We start from the raw sequence: 21781 nt of genomic DNA, 5'->3' as shown, positions 1-21781 counted from the left end.
TAGCACGTCTGTGGGCGCTGGAAGCTCGTTGATAGCACTGGTTTTTGCCGGGTCAGTTTTGCTTTTGTTACTGTCATGCACAAAATTTTGTTCAAAATTGTTTGAATAACAATAAAGGAAATTCAATTCAATTCAATCTACAGGTGGAGATTCCCTCCCTCTATTTGGAAATGGTTCGTGATGGAAATCATTCATTAATAACTTCAAGACACAACGTGAATTCACATTGTACTCAATTTTTGTCAATTCCTTCATGTAACGCCTATATCTGATATATACAACATTCATGAAGATAAATGAGACCAAAGTAAAAAAATAAAATGTATGGATTTTTCTAATGAAGAAATTAGAAATGTAGTTCATTCAAATTCTAGCATTTCATTGCCCTCATAAAGGGTTGCAATGAAAGTTTGATTTGTGCCGTGAAACCTTCCAAATACATGCCGTCTGGAATCTAACTTATTGTTTACAAATTACTCAGCTATGATGCGAGAATCCACTTTTGACAGCCGCTCCTTGTCCAGATCATGAGATTGTTCAGCCTCTTGTGAGACATGGTGTTGCAAAGCCATGTTTTAATGCAGCGCAGTGCGCTGAACGATCGTTCTGCCTCGCATGAACTGGCTGGAGATGTCAGAACAAGTCCTAACAGAGTCTCAACTTGAGGGAACATCTGTCGTATTTCTGGAGACATCCCTTTGAAAAGCTGTCTGTACTCCTCAATAGTTGACTGTGTGAATTGTTCCCTGAAAAAATCAAGTTCATGGAGAAGTGTCTCATTAAGTTCAGGATACCTGTGTTTGGTGTAAACCAACATCTGCAGTTCCTTTCTACACAGTGAACGGGCAGATATATTTCCATTGCAGAACAAGTTTTGACATTTGCATTCCTGTGGCCCTTTACTGTTTCACTGGCAGAGACAAAGAGGTTTTGCAGTGCTTTCTGTATGCCTTTGCGAGTTGCTCGAGGGCATCATAAATCTGAACTGAAAATAAGGGAAGTTATATTAAAATATATTGCAAAAAAGGTACCGTAATTGCAGGATGTAGTCCTTTTTACTTTGAAATAGTGAAATGAATGTTTTAGTTTTGTTTAGCGATACAGCGCACACATGTGCTTCAGCCTAAACCTGTCTGTCTTTGGAGTGTGGGTGGAAACCGGAGCGCTCGGAGAAAACCCACACGGTCACGGGGAGAACGTACAAACTCCGTACAGACAGCAGTCGTAGTCAGGATTAAACCAGGTCACTGGCGCTGTAAGTCAGCAACTCTTCCGCTGTGCCATCCATTAGAAATAAGAGGGATGAGTAGAAACAAAGGGATTTGTTTAGATTAGTGATATAGCATGAAAACAGGCCTTTCGGCCCACCAAGTCCACGCTGCCCTATCGATCACCCCATCAGGCTAGTTCTATGTTAGGAGAGGATAATGTGCTTACGTTTGACACCATGATTGTCACTTGGTCCTTGCTTAGAAGCCGTAACTAGGGGTTAAATGTAGGCAAAATAAGCGAAGAATTGGGCACAACTGAGGGATTTCCACCAACAACTGCAGATGTAAATAAATAACTCCTTCGGGGAGGGGGGGACACGGCCTGAAAGAGCGGTTTCACATGCAGTGCCATCTGTGGCCGGCCAATGAATTTCAAGTGTGCTCTAGAAAAGATTAAAGGAGGTGCCGGATCATCAGTTGTACGGAAAATTGTTGGCGGAGAATGTTCAAGGCATTAGGCAGGGCCCAGAAACGATGCATGAGAATATTTTGAGGGACCACAGTTGCAAGTGACGACCAGAGAGGCTGGGATTGTTTTATTTGGGGAGAGGGCTGTGAAGTCTTTCAAACTGCAACCCTGCACAGTTTCTATTGAAGGCTGCTTTCAATATTGTTTTCCTATATTTTCTCCTTCTCTAGATGAAAAGCTATCCGGAGCAGCCCTGCCATTTCTGACAGATCTCGATTTGGACCAACTGGGCGTGAGGTAAGCTCTGAGTTGCAGAGAATACTTTGTGTCCCTTGCCTCAGGGCCTTGGCAATGAGCTGACTGGAGGAAAGATGTTAGCATTTCTTTTGAGAGGACTAGAGTATAAAACAGGTGGGTAATACCTAGATGTAAGGTTTTGTGAAAGGGAGATCACAACTGTTGGAATTCTTTGAGGGAGTAAACAGCAGGATGGACGAAAGGGAGTCAGTGGATGTTGGTTACCTGGATTTTCAGAAGGCTTTTCATAAGGTGCCGCATGTGAGGCTGCTAATTGGAGCTAATGGGATCAGAGGGAAGATACTAGCATGGATAGCAGGTTGGGTGGATGGTAGAAGGCAAAGAGTGGTAATAAAGGGGGCTTTTTCTGGTTGGCTGCTAGTGACAAATAATATTCCGCAGCGGTCGGTGCTGGGGCCGCTACTCTTCACACTGTATATCAATGATTTGATTGAGGGAATTGAAGCTTTGTGGCCTGGTTTGCCGATGATACGAAGATAGGTGGCGGGACAGTTAGTGCAGAGACAGCAGGGACACAAAGCCTTCAATTCCCTCATCCAAATCATTGATGTACAATGTGAAGAGTAGCGGCCCCAGCACCGACCTCCGCAGAACACCACTAGTCACTGGCAGCCAACCAGAAAAGGCCACACTCTGCCATCCAGCTAACCTGCTATCCATCTTCTCTCTGATACCATGGGCTCTCATCTTCTTTAGCAGCTTCATGTGCGGCACCTTATCAAAGGCCTTCTGAAAATCCAGGTAAACCACATCCCCTGACTCTCTTTTGTCTATCCTGCTATTTATTTTTTCAAAGTATTCCATCAGGATCATCGGTCAAGATCTCCCCTACACAAAACCATGCTGACTTCAGCCTATTTTTATCATGAGCTCCTATGTATTTAGAAACATCATTCTTTAAAATGGACTCCAAAATCTTACCAACCACTGAAGTCAGGCTAACCGGCCTATAGTTTCCACTCTGCTGCTTCGCTCTCTTCTTGAATAGCAGGGTAATATTTGCAATTTTCCATCTTCTATGTTGTCCCTCTTTCCCATCCACTCCCTACACACCAGGGGCAATTCACAGAGGGCCAATTAACCTACAAACCCGCAAGTCTTTGACATGTGGGAGGGAACTAGAGCAACCAGGGGGAAACCCACAGAGTCACAGGGAGAACGTGCAAACTCCACACAGACAACATCCGAGTTCGGGATCGAACCTAGTTCTCTGGTACTGTGAGGCAGCAGCTCTATCAACCGCACCTCTGGGCTCCCCATCAATTAGTGGGCAGAAGAGAGGCAATAGGTAATTTACAGGCATATCAATTTCTGTTTTATTTTCCATCTAGCCCCCTGGGAGACCGTTTAAAATTGCTCAACTGCATTGATACGCTCTGGCAGAATCCTATTGATGCGAAGGTAAGATGATACCTGTGACAGGGCATTGAAACATCTCCTGGTTTCAGTAGATTATCACTCGGGCACTGTCACATGAGTGTGGGCCTCATATCTGAGGAAGGATGTGCTGGTGTTGGAGAGGGTCCACAGGAGGTTTACGACAACGATCACTGGGATGATTGGGTTAACATATGACAAGTGTTTGATGGCCTTGGACATGTACTCACTGGAGTTTAGAAGGACGAGTGGGAATCGCAATGAAACCTGCCGAATAATGAAAGGCCGAGATTGAGTGATTGTGGAGAAGATGTTTCCACTAGTGGGAGAGTCAAAGACCAGAGGCCTTAGAATAAAAGCACGTACCTTCAGAATGAAGATGAGGAGGAATTTCTTTAGCCAGAGGGTGGTGAATCTGTGGAGGTCATGACATAGGAGCAGAATTCGGCCATTCGGCCCATCAAGTCTGCTCCGTCATTTAATCATGACTGATCTATTTTTCCCCACTCAACCCCTTTCTTCTTCTTGCGTATGGCGTGCACAGCCTAAAGTTGTAGGACAACTTGTTCTATTTGATCTTATTTGATTGTGCACGCCGGGTTGATTGCATTTGTCGAAACAGGGCGGACCACGTGAAGGTTGCAATCTCCCGCCCCTCAACCCCTTTCTTCTACCTTCTCCCTGTAACTTTTGACGCCCTTACTAATCAAGATCCGATCAATCTCTACTTTAAAAATACTCCACGAGTTGACTCCTCAGCCATCTGTGGCAATAAATTCCACAGTTTGAGCTTATAGAGCAGTTAGAATTATTTGCCACAGATGGAGGTGGGGGCCAGGTCATTGGGTATTTATATTGTGGAAATTAATAAATTCCTGATTTGTAAAGGCGTCAGGTTATGAGGTGGAGGCAGGAGAATGGGGCTGAGAGGAAAAATAGAACAGCCATGATCGAATGGTGGAGTAGACTTGATCTGCCAAATGTCTTATGAACCTCGTGAGTGTTCAAGCTTTGAAGATGGAAATTGATGGGAGTCTGGGGACTAATGAGGGATTATTAAGGGTTGGCGCACGGCACAGCTGATAGAGCTGCAGCCTCACAGCGTCTGAGACCCAGGTTCAATCCTGACCTCGGCTACTGTCTGTGTGGAGTTTGCGCGTTCTCCATGTGACCACGTGGATTTCCTTCGGGTGCTCCGGTTTCCTCCCACATCCCAAAGACGTGCAGGATTGTAGGTTCATTGGCCTCTGTTTTCAAAAAAGGTATTTCAATGTGTGAAAAGTGGATGCAAAAGTGGGATAATATAAAACGGGTGTCAACAGGTCAGCAAGGACTCGGTGGGCCGAAGGACCCGTTTCCATTCTGTATCTATACTAAACTGAGGAAAAGGCTGCAGAGGAATTCAAAAACATAGGATTATATGTGCAAAGTAGTCACTAATGAGGAAAACAGTGGTTTGAATGTGTAACAGAGCATTGACTTCCCTGCAGGTGTTCAACGATCCGATTCACGGCCACATTGAGTTGCACCCACTGCTCGTCCGCATCATTGACACCCCGCAGTTCCAGAGGCTCCGCTTCATTAAACAGCTCGGAGGGACCTACTTCGTCTACCCTGGGGCTTCCCACAACCGCTTTGAGCACTCCATCGGGTAAGGACCGGGCGTACAATTCTGGAATGTGTAGGATTTGTTGTTTCAAAGTTTGTTTCCAATTATTTCCAATCGTTTCCCAACATTTTTTTGCAAGTATCCACAAAACTACTTGTGGGACTAGTGTAGATGGGACATCATGGTCGGCGTGGGAAATTTATGCAAGAGGTCACCTGTTAGTGTTTTGCTGTCAACAGCAGCCGATGCTAGTGGACTTGTGTGGATCTCATCAGCGCTTGCATTTGGGATACTGTCGTTGCTTTACATGTCAAGAATTTGGGTTGATAAACCTCCACAGTCTAGGTAGAGAAAAGGAACCGCAGGTACTGGTTTACAAAATAAAGGCCCAAAGTGTTGGAGTAACTTAGTGGGTCAGGCAGCATCTCTGGAGAACATGGAGAGATGGTGTTTCAAGTTGGGTCCTTCCTTCAGACTGATTGCAGAATGGGGGAAGGAGGTGTGGAGAAGAAAGGTGCTGGCCTGAAACATCACCATATGGATGGTGAATCTGCTAAATTAATTGCCACGGAAGGGTGTGGAGGCCATCAATGCATATTTTAAGGCAGAGATTGATAGATTCTTGATTTGTATGTGTGTCAGGCATTATGGGGAGAAGGCAGGAGAATGGGGTTGAGAGGGAAAGATAGATCAGCCATGATTAAATGGCGGAGTAGACTTGATGGGACAAATTGCCTAATTCTGTACCTATAACTTATGAACATCTATATTCTCCAGAGATGCTGCCTGACCCGCTGAGATACTCTAGCACTTTGTATCTTTTTGTGAGAGTTGGGGGAAATTAGTCAAATTGGGGGAATCTCCTTGTCGACCTTCTCCTGGGTTGACCAAGGTGGCATCATGGTCCAGGCAGCGGGCCGTCTCGGGTTCTGCACAAGCCGACCATCTCCTGCTCTTCCGAGGAAACATCTGTGGGTGGGTGTCCCTGGAAAGGGATCATTTTTTCTCCACAGTCTATGACCGGCCAACGGCATTCACTTGAATCAACAGTGGGTATTTGGGGTAATCAACATTTTGAGGGTTGCTGTTGAATAAAAGCTTGTGTGTCTTTATTTGACCGTTGTGTCTTTGTCCCGCAGTGTGGCACATCTGGCAGGACAGCTGGTCAAAGCTCTGTGTGGTCGACAACCGGAACTTCGGATTAACCACCGAGACATCCTGTGTGTTCAGATCGCCGGACTCTGCCACGATCTAGGTGAGGGAGTGGCCCTGTAGGGGCATAAGTTCCTCCCGGCTGAAGGCAGCACCTAGGCAAAGTAGGGGTTGGTGGGACTGCAGCCACTTTTGTTATATTCAGGTTGCATCACAGCTTGGTTTGGGGGCATCCTGCCCGAGACCACAAGAGATTGGCAGAGAATTGTAGATGTAGTCCATTAGGGGCGGCACGGTGTTGCAGCAGTAGAGTTGCTGCCATACAGCGCCTGGGACCTGAGTGTCTTTCCATCTCAACACTGACTTTTTGTTTCCCAGGTCACGGGCCCTTCTCGCATTTGTTTGATGGAAAATTTATTCCTCTGACGCGGAAAGATCTGAAATGGAAGGTAATGCTACCTGTAGGCTGGAATCAAAACGCGGTTGAAGGTTGCAGACAGAGGGTGTTGGTGTTCTCACACTTTGAAGGAGGCCCTTCAAGTAGGTCTGCCCAAACCATATTTTACCTTGACCATGTAAGGTAAAAACAAAATTTGTTTCATTCCAAAAATAATCTTTATTCAGAATTAAAAAATACTAGACCAAGTGCAGACCCGTTGGGTCTGCTCCCCCAACGCAGCCGTTCCCTACCCGTAGCCCCCACGGGAGACGTGGTCCTCCAACTGAAGATTCGAGCACTCAGCAGTGCGGCTGTTTTTCAATGGCGTCTTTGAGGCGAGAGGCGGGCGCCAGCAGCCGTTATGGTCGCTGGCCAGCAGGAAGCGACAAAATGAGTGAGTGGTGGGGGGGGAAGGATTTTATTAAAAATGTGTACATAAACATGACAAAATTTAATGAGGAGTGGATACTTGGAATGAAAAGTGAAATCTCTACCGAAATGGAAAAAATCTGGGCGTTTGTGGGTCTGGTGTTGGCGTAGCAACGAATCAAAGGCTGGCACCCACAGGCTGGCAACCACAAGACAGGCAGAAACACACACACACACAATTTTAATATGATATAGATAAATAGATATACGAAACAGGAACAGTGCGAGAATACTCTTCTGACATTCCTGGCATTTATACATTCATTAGTGTTATAGTTGGTTGTTTTTGCTAACTATCCTTATACCAAACATCCTTTCCACTCATGTGCCCCCCTGCGATGATAATCCCTTCCCATGTTTGAGGGATATCACTCTGGTCTCGGACGCCCAATGTCCAGCAGCAGAAGGACCCTAGGCTGTGGTCCCCCCCCACAGATCCTTGACATTGGCTGCACCGAGCTTCAGTGCGTCCCTCAGCACGTACTCCTGCAGTCTGGAGCGTGCCAGTCGGTAACATTCCCTGACAGACATCTCGCTCTGCTGGGAGAACAGCAAGGTTCAGGCAAACCAGAGAGCATCTTTATTTGTTGATGACTATCCAGCAACACCTGACGTCAATCTCTGAATGTGTCCCTGGGAGTGGCCCGTAAATCAGAGAGTCTTCCTTTACGGAGCTGTTGTATTCTTCGCCAGACTCTCTCACAAATCCCCACTCTGCAAAGCAGTGGGCAACCATCGCACCATTGAACATTCGCCAAGGGCTTCCGTTAAGGCTAAATCCACAGGCCTTTTTAATGGTGCCTGGGGTTAGGGAGCAAACCAAACCTTTGTGCAAGAACAACTAAACTTTTTATTAATACTTTTTATGGCCTTGAAGAAGGGTCTTGACCTGAAACATCACCTATTCCTTTTCTCCAGAGAAGCTGCCTGGCCCACTGAGTTACTCCAGCATTTCGTACCTATGTTCGATGCAAGCCAGCATCTGCAGTTCCTTCCTACACAAGGCACAGTGCCGCACGATGGTGGTGTTGCTGCCTTAGAGCACCAGAGACCCAGGTTTGATCCTGACTATGGGTGCTGTCGGTACGGAGTTTGTTTGTTCTCCCCATGACCACGTGGATTTCCCCCAGTGCTGCGGTTTCCTCCCACACTCCAAAGATGTCGGTCAATTGGCTTTGGTAAAGATTGTAAATAGTCCCCAGTTTGTCGGATAGTGCTCGTGTATGGGGCAATCATGGTCGGCGTGGGCGGAAGGGCCTGTTTCTGCGCTGTATGTCTAAACTAAACTAAGCTTTTCATTTCAGTTGTTTGTTTGCCCAGAGTAATATCTCGCTCTCTCTTCTGAATTATTATTGACATAGCATGAAGATGCTTCGCTAACCATGTTTGAACACCTGATCACCTCCAACGGGCTGGAAGCAACGTTGCTGAGCTATGGCTTGGTGTTACCTGAAGACCTGAAATTCATAATGGAACAGATCCGAGGTCCGGCAACAAGAGGTGACAGAGTGGGGGTCGATCCTAAGGGCTCGGAGGTAAGTGGTACCATGGACCCAAGGAACAAGGAGAGAGGATAGACACAAAATGCTGGAGTCACTCAGCGGGTCAGGCAGCTTCTCTGGAGAAAAGGAATAGGTGACGCTTCGAGTTGAGACCCTTCATCAGACTGAGAGTACCTCTTGGTCTATGTGGCGAGGCGGTCGATGGTGGAGTGAATGAGGGAGAGCCCAAGTGATGGGTCCCAGTCCTCACACTCCTGCGCACAGCTTTGTCCGTATGGCATACTTCCTTCCTCATGGTCCTGTCTTCGCCGATCAACTGGACTCTGCCAACTAACATTCGTTGTCCAGATTTGTTTATTTACTTGTGCACACGGTGGTGCAGCGGTAGAGTTGCTGCCTTACAGCGCTTTCAGTGCCAGACCCAGGTTTGATCCCGACTACAGGTGCTTGTCTGTACGGAGTTAGTCCGTTCTCCCCGTGACCACATGGGTTTTCTCCGAGATCTTTGGTTTCCTCCCACACTACAAAGACGTACATTTTGTAGGTTAATTGGCTTAGAATAAATGTAAATTATCCTTAGTCTGTGTAGGATAGTTTAATATGCGCGGATCGCTGGTAAGCACGGACTTGGTGGGCCGAAGGGCCTGTTTATGTGCTGTATCTCCAAACCTAAACAAGAGCAGCACAGTCCCAGTCACCTACTCTAAAATCCTGTCTCGACCCGAAATGTCACCGTTCCTTCTCTCTAGAGATGCCACGTCCCGCTTCCTACAGCATTTTGTGTCTTTCTTTGGTGTAAACCGGCATCTGCAGTTCCTTCCCGCATATTGATCAATTGAAATCTTGCACACTCTAATTCCTTCTTGCCATTCGCAATATGTTTTACAAAAATAAAAACTTCATGCTATTTAATCCTCAAAGTTAAAAGAATGCCTATCAAGAACCTTGTGCTGTATGTCAATTGATGTCCAAAGATCCTTGTGCTTGTACAGCTATCTCAAGCTTTGTTATACTGAAGCTTCCACAGTCCTTTTCTGGCAGCTAGCATCTTCCGTTTCTTGTGTCTCCACTCTGTGTCTATCACTAACTCTGCTATATCATCTTTCCAGTGGCCGTACAAAGGCCGTCCCCAGGAGAAAGGATTTCTGTATGAAATCGTTGCCAATAAGCGGACCGGGATTGATGTCGATAAGTGGGATTACTTTGCCAGGTGAGTTTCCGTCTGGTCTTGATTAGATGTTCCTTGATCCATGAGTTTTCTCAGTCGGAGCTCGCATGGGACGTCGCAACGTTCGTTTAAACCAAGCTTGACTGCGTCTGCGGTCCCACAAACTAGGGACAATTGACTATTTTCTCCAAAGGCAATTAACCTACAAACCTGCACGTCTTTGGACTGTGGATGAAAACCGGAGCACCCGTAGAAAAGCCATGCGGTCACAGGGAGAGCGTATAAGCTCTGTACAGACATCACCCAAGGTCAGGATTGAACCCGAGTCTCAGGCGCTGTGTGGCAGCAACTCTACCGCTGCGCCACCATGCCACCCATACAGTTCAGTGAAAATATTATTGTACAAAAGCACAATCATAGTTAAGGACAAGTGTATGGAACACTGAGACAGTATATAAGGGTTGCCATGCTTCTCGCACCGTTGTGCATGACTCGAGTCCAAATATATGAATGAATGAAAGATACTTTATTGTCACTAGATACTAAGATACATGAAATTCTTTGTTTTACATACAATACACAAAAATGCAAAGAGTCGCCATGTATGGGGCACCGGCAAAGTTGGAAATGTATTCATTATGGTCCCGATGATCCCTCTTTGTACTCGTTGCTCTCCCCCCCCACCCCCACCACGCCGAGTCCCTCTTTGTTCTGGCTCCGCATCCTCATCCGATCACTGGGACTCGCGCGGCCCGGCAACTGATCACTGGCACTCCCGTGCCCCGTCCCCCACCGCCGGGACTCGCACGGGGCCGACTTCTGGCTCTCGGGCAACCCCAGTCCATGACCGACCTGTGGACATATAGAGTTCTTAAACAGGCGGGGCACGATCCGTGTGAGTGATCAGCCGGACATGAAGATGCTTTAACGCTGGCTGCCAGAGATTGCCATTGATGTCTGCTCTTGTTTCTGAAGGGACTGTCACCACCTGGGGATCCGGAACAACTTTGACCTTGAACGCTTCCTCAAGTTCGCTCGAGTTTGTGAAGTCGGCAAAAGGAAGCACATTTGCACTCGAGATAAGGTGATGAATGTTGTGAGAAGCCGAGGAGTTTCTAGAGTGTGTTTTTGCAAAACCCTGCTTGCTTCATTGAGTTATACAGTGTGGAAACAAGGCCTTTGGCCCAACTTGCCCACAACGACCAACCTGTCCCATTTACATTAGTCCCACCTGCCTGCAGTTTGGGCCATATCCCTCTAAGCCTGTCCTATCAACCCATGCACCAGTTATATGTCTTTGGAGTGTGGGAGGAGCACGTGTAGAAAACCCAAGCGGTCACAGAGAGAACGTGCAAACTCTGTGCAGAGAGTACCCATGGTCAGGATCGAACCCAGGTCTCTGGCACTGTAAGGCAGCAACTCTAGTGCTGCACCACCCAGTAGGGGAATCAAGAACCAGACATAGGTTTAAGGTGAGGGGGGGGATAGATCTCATAGGTACCTGAGGGGCAACTTTTTCCACATGGAGAGTGGTGGGTGTGTGGAACCAGCTGCCAGAGTAGGTCGTTGAGGCAGGTACTATAACAACATTTAAAAGACATTTGGACAGGTACATGGATAGGACAGGATATGGGCTAAACGCAGGCAGGTGAGACTCGTGTAGATGGGGCAGCTTAGTCAGCAAGGATATGTTAGGCAGAAGAGCCTGTTTCCGTGCTGTATGACTCCCTCCCAAGACGTGCAGGTTTGTAGGTTAATTGGCTTTAATAAATTGTTGTAAAATTGTGTACAGGATGGTGCTAGTGTACTGGGTGATTGCTGGTTGACGTTTACTTGGTGGGCTGAAGGGCAAATTTCCGCGCTGTATCTCTAATAAGTCTAAAATAAACAAGTCTAATCTGCTCCAGGACCATTGTTCGCTTGAGGAGGGAGAAGTGACCTCTCATTTTCCGTCCACAGGAGGTTGGGGACCTGTACAACATGTTTCACACACGCAACACGCTACACCGCAGGGCCTATCAACACCGAGTGGGTAACATCATCGGCTGCATGTGAGTATGGCTGAAGCCCAGCACAGACATCGTGGGCCGAAGGGCCTGCTCCTGTGTTGTATTCTTCTATCTTCTAAATATCTGGACAAGTTCTTGAATCACCTTGGGACGGAAGCATATGGACCAAATGCGATAAATCAAAATTTGTATGTATTCTAACATGGTGGTTACCATGGACGGGATGGGCTGAAGGGCCTGTTCCTGTGATGTACTGATCTATGTTCTAAACATCTGGACAGGTTCTTGAATCGCTACAGTATAGAAGGATGTGGATCAAATGTTATAAATCAGATTTGTATGTGTGGTTACGTGATGGCGACCACAGACCTGGTGGGCTGAAGGGCCAGTTCTATCTTTTAAATATCTGGACGTTCTTAATTGGTCTCGGTGGCTATGGACCAAATGGAAGGAACTGCAGATGAAGTTTTACACCAAAGGCAGGCACAAAATACTGGAGTAACTCAGCGGGTCAGGCAGCATCTCTGGAGAAAAGAAATAGGTGATGTTTCAGGTCGAGAGCCTTCTTCAGATTGACAGACAGGGGAGAGGGAAACTAGGGATATGAAAAGGTACAAAGAGCAAAATCTGATCTATGTTCCACATATCTGGTCAAGTTCTTAAATTCTTAACAGTTTAAGGATAAGGAGGAAATCTTTTAGGACCGAGATGAGAAAAACATTTTTCACACAGAGAGTGGTGAATCTGTGGAATTCTCTGCCACAGAAGGTAGTTGAGGCCAGTTCATTGGCTATATTTAAGAGGGAATTAGATGTGGCCCTTGTGGCTAAAGGGATCAGGGGGTATGGAGAGAAGGCAGGTACAGGATACTGAGTTGGATGATCAGCCATAATCATATTGAATGGCGGTGCAGGCTCGAAGGGCCGAATGGCCTACTCCTGCACCTATTTTCTATGTTTCTATCACCATGGTAGAGAAGGTTTCGGACCAAATGCTATCAATTGGATTTGTAGACAGTATATGGTTATGCAGTGGTTACCATGGACATGATGGGCTGAAGGGCCTGTCCTTGTACTGTACTGATGTATGTTCTAAATATCTGGACAAGTTCTTGGATCAACATGGTACAGGTGGCTGATGACCAGATGAGCATAAGATCATAAGACATAGGAACAGAATTAGTTCATTCGGCTCATTGAGTCTACTCCACCATTCAATCATGGCAGATCTATCTTTCCCTCCTATCCTTTTAATCAGGAATCTATCAATCTCTGCTTTAAAAATCCCCAATGATTCCACAGATTCACCACCCTCTGGCTAAAGACTAATTTCCTTTCTAAAAGTACATCCTTTTATTCTATGCCCTCTGGTCCAAGATGTTTAAGCTATGGATCAGATTTGTCTATAAGGGTATCTGGTGGTTAGCATGGATGTGCTGGGCTGAAGGGCCTGATTTATCATTGTATGAATCCATCTGTGTTTACTCCGTCAGGATCACTGAGGCGATGGTGCTGGCAGATCCACACATCCAGATCAGCGGAGCAGGTGGAAAGATCTATACAATCTCCACAGCAATAGATGACATGGAGGCTTACACCAAGCTCACAGGTGATTCAATGCAGTGATACTTTATTGTCACATGTACGGTGAAATTCTTTCTTTTTTGCATACAATCTGGGTAAAATGAGAGGGGAGCCGCATTGAAACCTAACGAATAGTGAAAGGCCTAGATAGAGTGGCTGTGGAGAGGATGTTTCCACTGGTGGGAGAGTCTAGGACCAGAGGCCACAGCCTCAGAATAAAAGAACACACCTTCAGAAAGGAAATGAGGAGGAATTTCTTTCATCAATCCATTGCCACAGAAGGTGGTGGAGGCCAAGTCAATGTACATTTTTAAGGCGGAGATTGATCGATTCTTGATTAGTACGGGTGTCAGGGCTTATGGGGAAAAGGCAGGAAAATGGGATTGAGAGGGAAAGATAGATCAGCCACGATTGACTGGTGGAGTAGACGATGGTCCGAATGGCCTAATTCTGCCCCTATAACTTATCAAAATCATACAGCAGACATCACCTAGGCAGTACACAAAGAGTCGCCACATTTCTGGTGCCGACAAAGTTTAGAAAGTTCCTAGTGTGGCCCCCCCCCCCCGTAATACATCTGGGAAGAAACTTCCTGAATCTGCAGGTGTGTGCGATTCAAACTTCTGTACCTGATGGGAGAGGGGAGAAGAGGGAGTGTCCAGGGTGAGACTGGTCCAAGATTCTGCTGGTGGCCTTGCCGAGGCAGTGTGAGATGTAGGTGTAGTGAATGGAAGGGAGATTGATTTGTGTGATGGTCTGACCTAGACTTGGATGGAGCTGTTCCCAAACAATGATCTCCATACTATCAGTAAAGGCAATTCATTTATAAATCCAAGTCCCTTTTGGAAGTTTTCATTCAGTCTGCTTCCCGGTCAACACTTTGTGTCCCTTTTTGCTGGCAGGTGAATGTTTTTATGTTTTGTCGTCTGCCACAGGTTGCATTGTGAGGAAGATCATAATAGTTTATGTCATGAGAGCAAAATTAGGCCGTAATGCCCATCAGGTTTACTCTGCCATTCAATCATGGTTGATCTATCTTTCCCTCTCAACCCTATTCTCCTGCCTTCTCCCCATAACCTTTGACATTCTTGCTTATTGGGAATCTGTCAATCTCCGCTTTAAAAATACCCAATGACTTGCCCAATGCCCAATGCCCAATGCCCAATGCCCAATACCCAATGCCACAGCTATCTGTGGCAATGAATTCCACAGATCAATCACGTCTGACTAAAGAGTTTCTTCCTCATCTCCATTCTAAAGGTACATCCTTTTATTCTGAAGCTGTGCCCTCTGATCCTAGACTCTCCCACTAGTGGAAACATCCTCTCCACATCCACTCTACCCAGGCATTTTGTTATTTGTGTCTCAATAATGAGACTGTTAGATTTCTGGATATTAAATTCAGTGTGCTTTTAGTTTACTGTAGATGTGCACTTTTTTTTGTGTTCGACCTTGTATTGTTGTTTTTACAGACAACATCTTTGAACAGATCCTGCATTCCTCCAAGCCTGAGCTGTGGGAGGCACGAAAAATCCTGAACAATGTGCTTTGCCGTAGGTTGTACAAGTGGATTGGGCAGACGCAGCCCGCAGCAGAGGCCATGATCGAACAGGTAAAGTGTACATGGGTTGCCGGTACCACTGATGATGAATCGGTCCTTTACCCAATTAGTGTTCATGGCCCACACCAGTCTTTGCAGCCCTACAAACGCGTGGCACAGTGACACCGTGATTGTGTTGCTGCCTCGTAGCGCCAGAGACCCAGGTTCAATCCTGACTACGGGTGCTGTCTGTCCGGAGTGTTAACGTTCTCCCTGTGACCGCGTGGGTTTCTTCCAGGTGCTCTGGTTTCCTCCCACACTCCAAAGACGTGCAGGTTTGTACCCAGTCTGAAGAAGGGTCTCGACCCGAAACGTCACCTATTCCATTTCTCCAGAGATGCTGCCTGTCCCGCTGAGCTTCTCTATCTTTGGTGTAAACTTGTGTCTGCAGTTCATTGTAAGTTCATTGGCTTCTGCAAATTACCCCTAGTGTGTAGGTTGTGGGATAACATGGAACTAATGTGAGCGTGCGATCGATGGTCGGCAAGGGCACGGTGGGCCCGACGGCCTGTTTCCACATTGTATTTCTAAAACTAAAAACTAAACTAAATCGAGGATTCGATCTCACCACCACCTACCTCTCTGATGTGTGGAGGAATAGGATGGCACTGATATTGGTTTGTCTTAGATAACCTCGTCTAGTTCACCCCATTTTGCTGTGTGTTGTCTTATTCAGGAAGAATTTAACGAGCTGGCTAATCAAATAGCTGCAGTTGCCCCATCGACGTCTCTGGAGGTCAAACTTGGTCCAGAAGATTTCATTGTGAATGTGAGTAATGGATGTTCAAGACTGTTCTCTCTGCATTTGAGAGATTGGGCCTTGGTAATCGCAATGCTGGATATTGTTTACTTTTGATAGACACAGTGTGCTGGAGGAACTCAGCAGGAACGGCAGCACCTCTGGAGAAAAATGATGAGTGATGTTTCGAGTTCCTGACCCTTCTTTAGACTTACTTTATTGTCACGTGCACCGATGTACAGTGAAACGCCTTTTTGTTGTTGCGTGCTATCCAGTCAACAGAAAGACTATACATGATTACAATCAAGCTGTATCTGTCTCCACCACCACCCCTGGTAATGCGTTCCGCTACACTCTATATATGTATATTAAAAAAAACTAGCCACGCACATCTCCTTAAAACTTTATCCCTCTCACGTTAAACACTGTGCCCTCTAGTTTTTGACACTTCCACCCTGAGGGGAAAAGGGTTCTGACTGCCTCTCCTATCCTCCCATATGCCTCTCTCATCGGGTAGCTGAGCAGTATAAGGTGCTGGATTTAAGATTCAGCTTCTATCAAGGCCCACCACTGCTACTAAGGTTAATCTTGCTGTTATTAGGCAATGAACCATCCTACCAACAACCAGAGAGATGTACTGAGGTACACTCTACTTCATTGGAGACCCTCGGACTATCTTTGATTGGACATTATCTTGCAATTAATGTTATTCACTTTATCATGTACCTCTACACTGTGGGTGGCTCAATTGCTATCATGTATTGTCTTTCCACTGACTGATTAGCACGCAACAATAAAGCTTTTCACTGTACCTCGATGTGGCGTGACTAAACAAAATGATCAGATCTCTCCTCAACCTCTGGTCTCTCCAGAGACAACATTCCAAGTTTGTCAAACCTCTCCTGATAGCTGATCTGAGCAGCATGCTGATAAACCTCTGTCACGCCCTCTCCAATGCCTCCACATCCTTCCTGTAATGGGGGAACCAGAAGCAGAACTTTGTAATGAGGAGATTTCAATCGTGCAACCAGGAACCCATTTAACCTAGGTATCATAAAAGTACTCTTTGGCCCAACTACATTCACTTGTTAGTCTGTAGATCACAATTCAACTGTTCTGCTTATTACAACATTAAATAACATTAGTTATTATCATATAGTTATTAGTTATTAGACATTATCATAGCTAGATGCAGGAAGATTGTTCCCGATGTTGGGGAAGTCCAGGAAAAGGGGTCATAGTTTAAGGATAAAGGGGAAATCTTTTAGGACAGAGATGAGAAAAACATTTTTCACACGGAGAGTGGTGAGTCTCTGGAACTCTCTGCCACAGAAGGTAGTTGAGGCCAGTTCATTGGCTATATTTAAGAGGGAGTTAGATGTGGCCCTTGTGGCTAAAGGGATCAGGAGGTATGGAGAGGAGGCAGGTACAGGATACCGAGTTGGATGATCAGCCATGATCATATTGAATGGCGGTGCAGGCTCGAAGCACCTATTTTCTATATTTCTATCATGGCCGTGAGCCACCCTGGAGTTAGACTTTAGAGATACAGCACAGAAACCGGCCCTTTGCGCCACAGAGTCTGCGCCGACCAACAATCACCCCATACACTAGCACTATCCTACATACTAGGGACAATTTTACTGAAGCAAATTAACATACAAACATGTACAGCCTTGGAGTGAGGGGGCACCCAGAAAAAATCCACACGGTCACAGGGAGAACTTACTGTACAAACTCCGTACAGACAGCACCTGCAGTCAGGATCGAGTGTGGGTTTCTGGAGCTGTGAGGCAGCAAGTGTAGCTACAGCTGTGCGCCACTCTGCTGCCCCAAGGTTGTGAAAGATGTCTCAGAAATATGAACCATTTTTTATGGACCAGTTTGCAACACAGTTTTCCAGCGTGAATAATTATAATTAAAATTCCCTAGGTTGTTCAGATGGACTACGGGATGGCAGAAAAAGATCCCATTAACAAGGTCCGTTTCTACTGCAAGAATAACCCCAATCGGACAATCAAAATCCGTAAAGACCAGGTAACGTTCTGTGTAAGCCTGCCTCCCTTCATTAGTCCACTGACGGACAGCAGGGATGTGGTTGTCACTGTATCTTGTGTTGGAGCAGTGATGGGCATCCAACTTGGGTCTTTCGATCTGCTTCCCAATGTTGAATTATTTGCCACAGAAGGCTGTGGAGGCCAAGTCAATTAATATTTTTAAGGCGGAAATAGATAGATTCTTGATCAGTACAGGTGTCGGGGATTATGGGGAGAAGGCAGGAGAATGGGGGTAAGAGGGAAAGATAGATCAGCCATGATTGAATGGTGGAGTAGACTTGATGGGCCGAATGGCCTAATTCTGCTCCTATGACTTATGAACAAACAAGGCCATTAAGGTGTCAGGAGTCTATCCAGACCGGGGCTTGGATCCAGCTCTTCATTCTGGTTGACGGAGTCGAATCTTGCTCCATTGCTCCTGAAGGCTCAGTCTATCTAGGTTTAGGTTTATTATTGTCAAGTGTAGGATGGAACCCAGGTCTCTGGTGCTGTGAGACAGCGGCTCTACCCGCCGCACCACTGTGCCGCTGCATGTGGTGTCAATTGTTGTTTTAGTTTCAGTTTAGATTTGTTTAGAAGTTGGGATCTAGAACGTACAAACTCCACGCAGACAGCACCTGTAGTCAGGATCGAACCTGGGTCTCTGGCGCTGCAAGGCGGTAACTCTACTGCTGCGCTAACGTGCCGCCCTAAATACTGCAGCTGCGCCCTTTACTCATTCGGGTAATCCAGGGGTAAATTCATCTACACGTTCACCACATTATGTCCACAAGAGTCCAATATCCTCTTCAATCACCAGTTCAATCCGGTCACTCGCTGGTGCCCTGTGTTCATAACTCATTGCTAGAAGGTTTAGGTTCATTATTGTCATGTGTATCGAGGTACAGTGAGAAGCTTTGTTTTGCATGCTATCCAAACCGATCACTACTATACATAAATACAACAAAGTGAACCGAAGGGTTTACAGGGGGCAGAATATGGTTCTCAGCATTGTAGCACATCAGTCCAATGTCCTCAACGGGGCAGAGGTGAATCGGACAGTACCCTAGCTTATGCAAGGACTGTTCAGAAGCCTGATAACAGAAGGCGAGAACCTATTCCTGAGTCTGGTGGTGCGCGCCTTCACGTTACTCCATCTTCTGCCAGAGGAAAGGGTGGGGGAGGGGAGAAGAAGGAATGACCGGGGTGGGACAAATCTTTGATTATGGTGGCTCTGGTCTTGTAGCTGTGGTTGCCGACCTTCTCTCTCTGCTGCCCCTCTAGGTATCTCAGCTGCTGCCAGAGAGGTTTACAGAGCAGCTGATCCAGGTGTACTGCAAGAAGACCGACGACCAGAGTTTGCAGGCCGCCAGGAAACAATTTGTGCAGTGGTGCATCAACAGAGACTTCACCAAACCCCGGGTAGGGAGGGGAAGACGCCTCAGTCTAGTGTAACACTTTCCACATTATTTATTTGTCTGTCTTATACTCTGGGGTCATCACTGCTGACATTCACCCGCTGTAGTTGGGTGAGATTCTAAAACTGTGGCTTTGTCCACCTTTAGCTCACTTTACGGATCTTGGTGGTAAAGTGGAAGGTGCAGAGGTGAAGATCCAGCAGAGAGACCTGTGTCTGTAATGACAATCTACTTTAGACTTCTGAAGCACCACTCTGAAACAGGCCATTCAGCCCACCGAGTCTGTGCCGACCAGCGATCACCCCGTACACTAGCACTATCCTACACACTGGGGGCAATTTACAATTTTTACAAATGCCAATTAACCAGACCACCCGGAGCAAACCCACGCGGTCACGGAGAACGAACAAACCACACACACACACACACACACACACACACACACCCCCACACACACACACACACACACACACACACACACACAGACAGTACTCGAGGTCGGTATCGAACCCACGACTCTGGCTGCTCTACCGGCTGCTTCTCTTTTTCATGAAAGTGTTTCACTGCACAAAGTTTAAAGAAGTTTGCAAAAAGTGGTGAACACCTACCAGTCCATCACGGGTACTGACCTCCCCACCATCGAAGGAATCTACAGGAGTTGCTGTGTTAAAAAGGCAGCCAGCATCGTCAGGGACCCACACCACCCTGGCCACACTCTCTTTTCACTCCTGCCATCGGGGAGAAGGTGCAGGATCCTGAAAACTGTAACGTCCAGGTTCAGAAGCAGCTTCTCTACAACATCCGGCTATTAAACACCACAACCCCCAAATAGGCTCCGAACGTCTTGGGAGCATTCTTTTTTTTGATTTTGCACGATTATTGTTTGTTTATTTGTCTGTTTTCTCTTTATATATATTATAGGTGTGTATGTATGTGTGTGTGTGTGTATATATATGTGTGTACACATGTATGTGTATACATGTGTGTATATATATGTGTGTACACATGTATGTGTATACATGTGTGTACACATGTATGTGTATACATGTGTGTACACATGTATGTGTATACATGTGTGTACACATGTATGTGTATACATGTGTGTACACATGTATGTGTATACATGTGTGTACACATGTATGTGTATACATGTGTGTACACATGTATGTGTATACATGTGTGTACACATGTATGTGTATACATGTGTGTACACATGTATGTGTATACATGTGTGTACACATGTATGTGTATACATGTGTGTACACATGTATGTGTATACATGTGTGTACACATGTATGTGTACACATGTATGTGTATACATGTGTGTACACATGTATGTGTATACATGTGTGTACAGATGTATGTGTATACATGTGTGTACAGATGTATGTGTATACGCGTGTGTATGTGCACAAATATGTGTGTGTGTGTGTGTCAAATGTTTTGTTTATTGTGGGTTTTACAGAGTAATATGTGTACAGGTACACAACCTTTTATCCGAAAGCCTTGGGACCAGACACTTCTCGGATTTCGGAATTTTTCGGATTTCCGAATGGAAGATTTCTAGCGTAGATTAGATAGGTAGCGCGGGCGGCTTGAAAAGTCTGGAGCGGCTGCCTCCTCCCCGGAGACCGGGGAATCATTGTAAATCATTGCTTAAATGTTAGTCAGTTAGTTTGGAGGGATTTTATGTGGAGCTGGGGCTGCGGGCCGCGCTGGATTTGGAGCGCCGCGCAGCCAGGGGTAGAGTTGCCGGGGTCGGAGCTACAACCGGCGCCGCCCGCCCCAGCTCCGCGATGTTGGGAGTCGGCGGCCACAGCGCTCCGGAGCTTACCACACGGCGACCCGGTAAGGCATTGCCAGCTCCCCGCCTCTCCGACCAGGTAGGGGACTAAGAATTAAAGTTTCCCCCTTCACCCCCCCCCCCCTTTCACATAAAAGCCCTCCAAATTAACTGACTAACATTTAAGCAATGATTTACAGATGTTTAAGTGTCTCCCCGGTCTCCGGGGAGGAGGCAGCCGCTACAGTAGTACAGACCTGGGTTGACCGTGGGTTGTTTAGGGTCAAGTTTGGCGCCAAACGCGAGCTTTGGTGTGCAGACGACATCCTGGAAAAAATGTCCGGTTTTCGGAGCTTTTCGGTTTCCGGAACTCCGGATAAAAGGTTGTGCACCTGTACTATGTTTACTTATCAGTTGTGCTGCTGCAAATAAGAATTTCCTTTTTCCTTTTTTGGACATCTGATAATAATACACTCTTGACTTGACTCTTGAATGATTTTCCTTCCCCCTGAGATCAGTAGTTAACTGTGCTGTCCTTTTTCCTACCTACAGGACGGTGATATAGTTGCCCCTGAGCTGACACCACTGAAGCCCGATTGGAACAACTCTGATGGTGACAGCGACGACTCCAATCCCTGGGAAGAACTTCAGTCTCAACGTCAGGCAAATAGTCACAGATCCTTGGCCAAGGCTTTTGATTAGGAAGAATAACCTCTGAATCCCAGGATCATTTCTCTCCAGTCCTAATATGTCCATTCATGTACAGTTCTTTTTGTACCAGTTACATAATTGCAGCCAGTTCTTGGTTGATTTGATTTTGGCAATCTGTATGTCCATAACTAACTAGTTTAGTTTAGAGATACAGCATGGAAACAGGCCCTTCGGCCCACTGAGTCCACGGCGACCTCTTCACACTAGTGTGTAGGAAAGAACTGCAGA

The 21781-nt window shown here is 46.3% G+C and overlaps 1 protein-coding gene across 2 annotated transcripts in view; it reads left to right on the top strand.

Annotated features, from left to right (window-relative positions):
• LOC116986349 (deoxynucleoside triphosphate triphosphohydrolase SAMHD1-like) overlaps nt 1-21781 on the top strand; it is a 230967-nt gene extending 209186 nt beyond the window's left edge. The window contains exons 2-16 of one of the 2 annotated variants that reach the window (XM_033041794.1): nt 1911-1977; nt 3330-3399; nt 4866-5026; nt 6124-6239; nt 6515-6585; nt 8366-8539; nt 9616-9716; nt 10650-10758; nt 11634-11725; nt 13176-13291; nt 14739-14878; nt 15543-15635; nt 17538-17642; nt 18926-19063; nt 21395-21781. In XM_033041794.1, coding sequence (XP_032897685.1) covers nt 1911-1977; nt 3330-3399; nt 4866-5026; nt 6124-6239; nt 6515-6585; nt 8366-8539; nt 9616-9716; nt 10650-10758; nt 11634-11725; nt 13176-13291; nt 14739-14878; nt 15543-15635; nt 17538-17642; nt 18926-19063; nt 21395-21544 — 1703 coding nt within the window. In that variant the 3' untranslated portion in view covers nt 21545-21781. The remainder of the gene's footprint in view (nt 1-1910; nt 1978-3329; nt 3400-4865; nt 5027-6123; nt 6240-6514; nt 6586-8365; nt 8540-9615; nt 9717-10649; nt 10759-11633; nt 11726-13175; nt 13292-14738; nt 14879-15542; nt 15636-17537; nt 17643-18925; nt 19064-21394) is intronic. The other variant, XM_033041795.1, reaches the window with a different exon arrangement.

The sequence above is a fragment of the Amblyraja radiata genome, chromosome 23 (assembly GCF_010909765.2).
Source record: "Amblyraja radiata isolate CabotCenter1 chromosome 23, sAmbRad1.1.pri, whole genome shotgun sequence".
Lineage (NCBI taxonomy): Eukaryota > Metazoa > Chordata > Chondrichthyes > Rajiformes > Rajidae > Amblyraja > Amblyraja radiata.
Note: the sequence above shows the minus strand (reverse complement) of the source record. Positions and strands in the feature narration are given on the sequence as shown.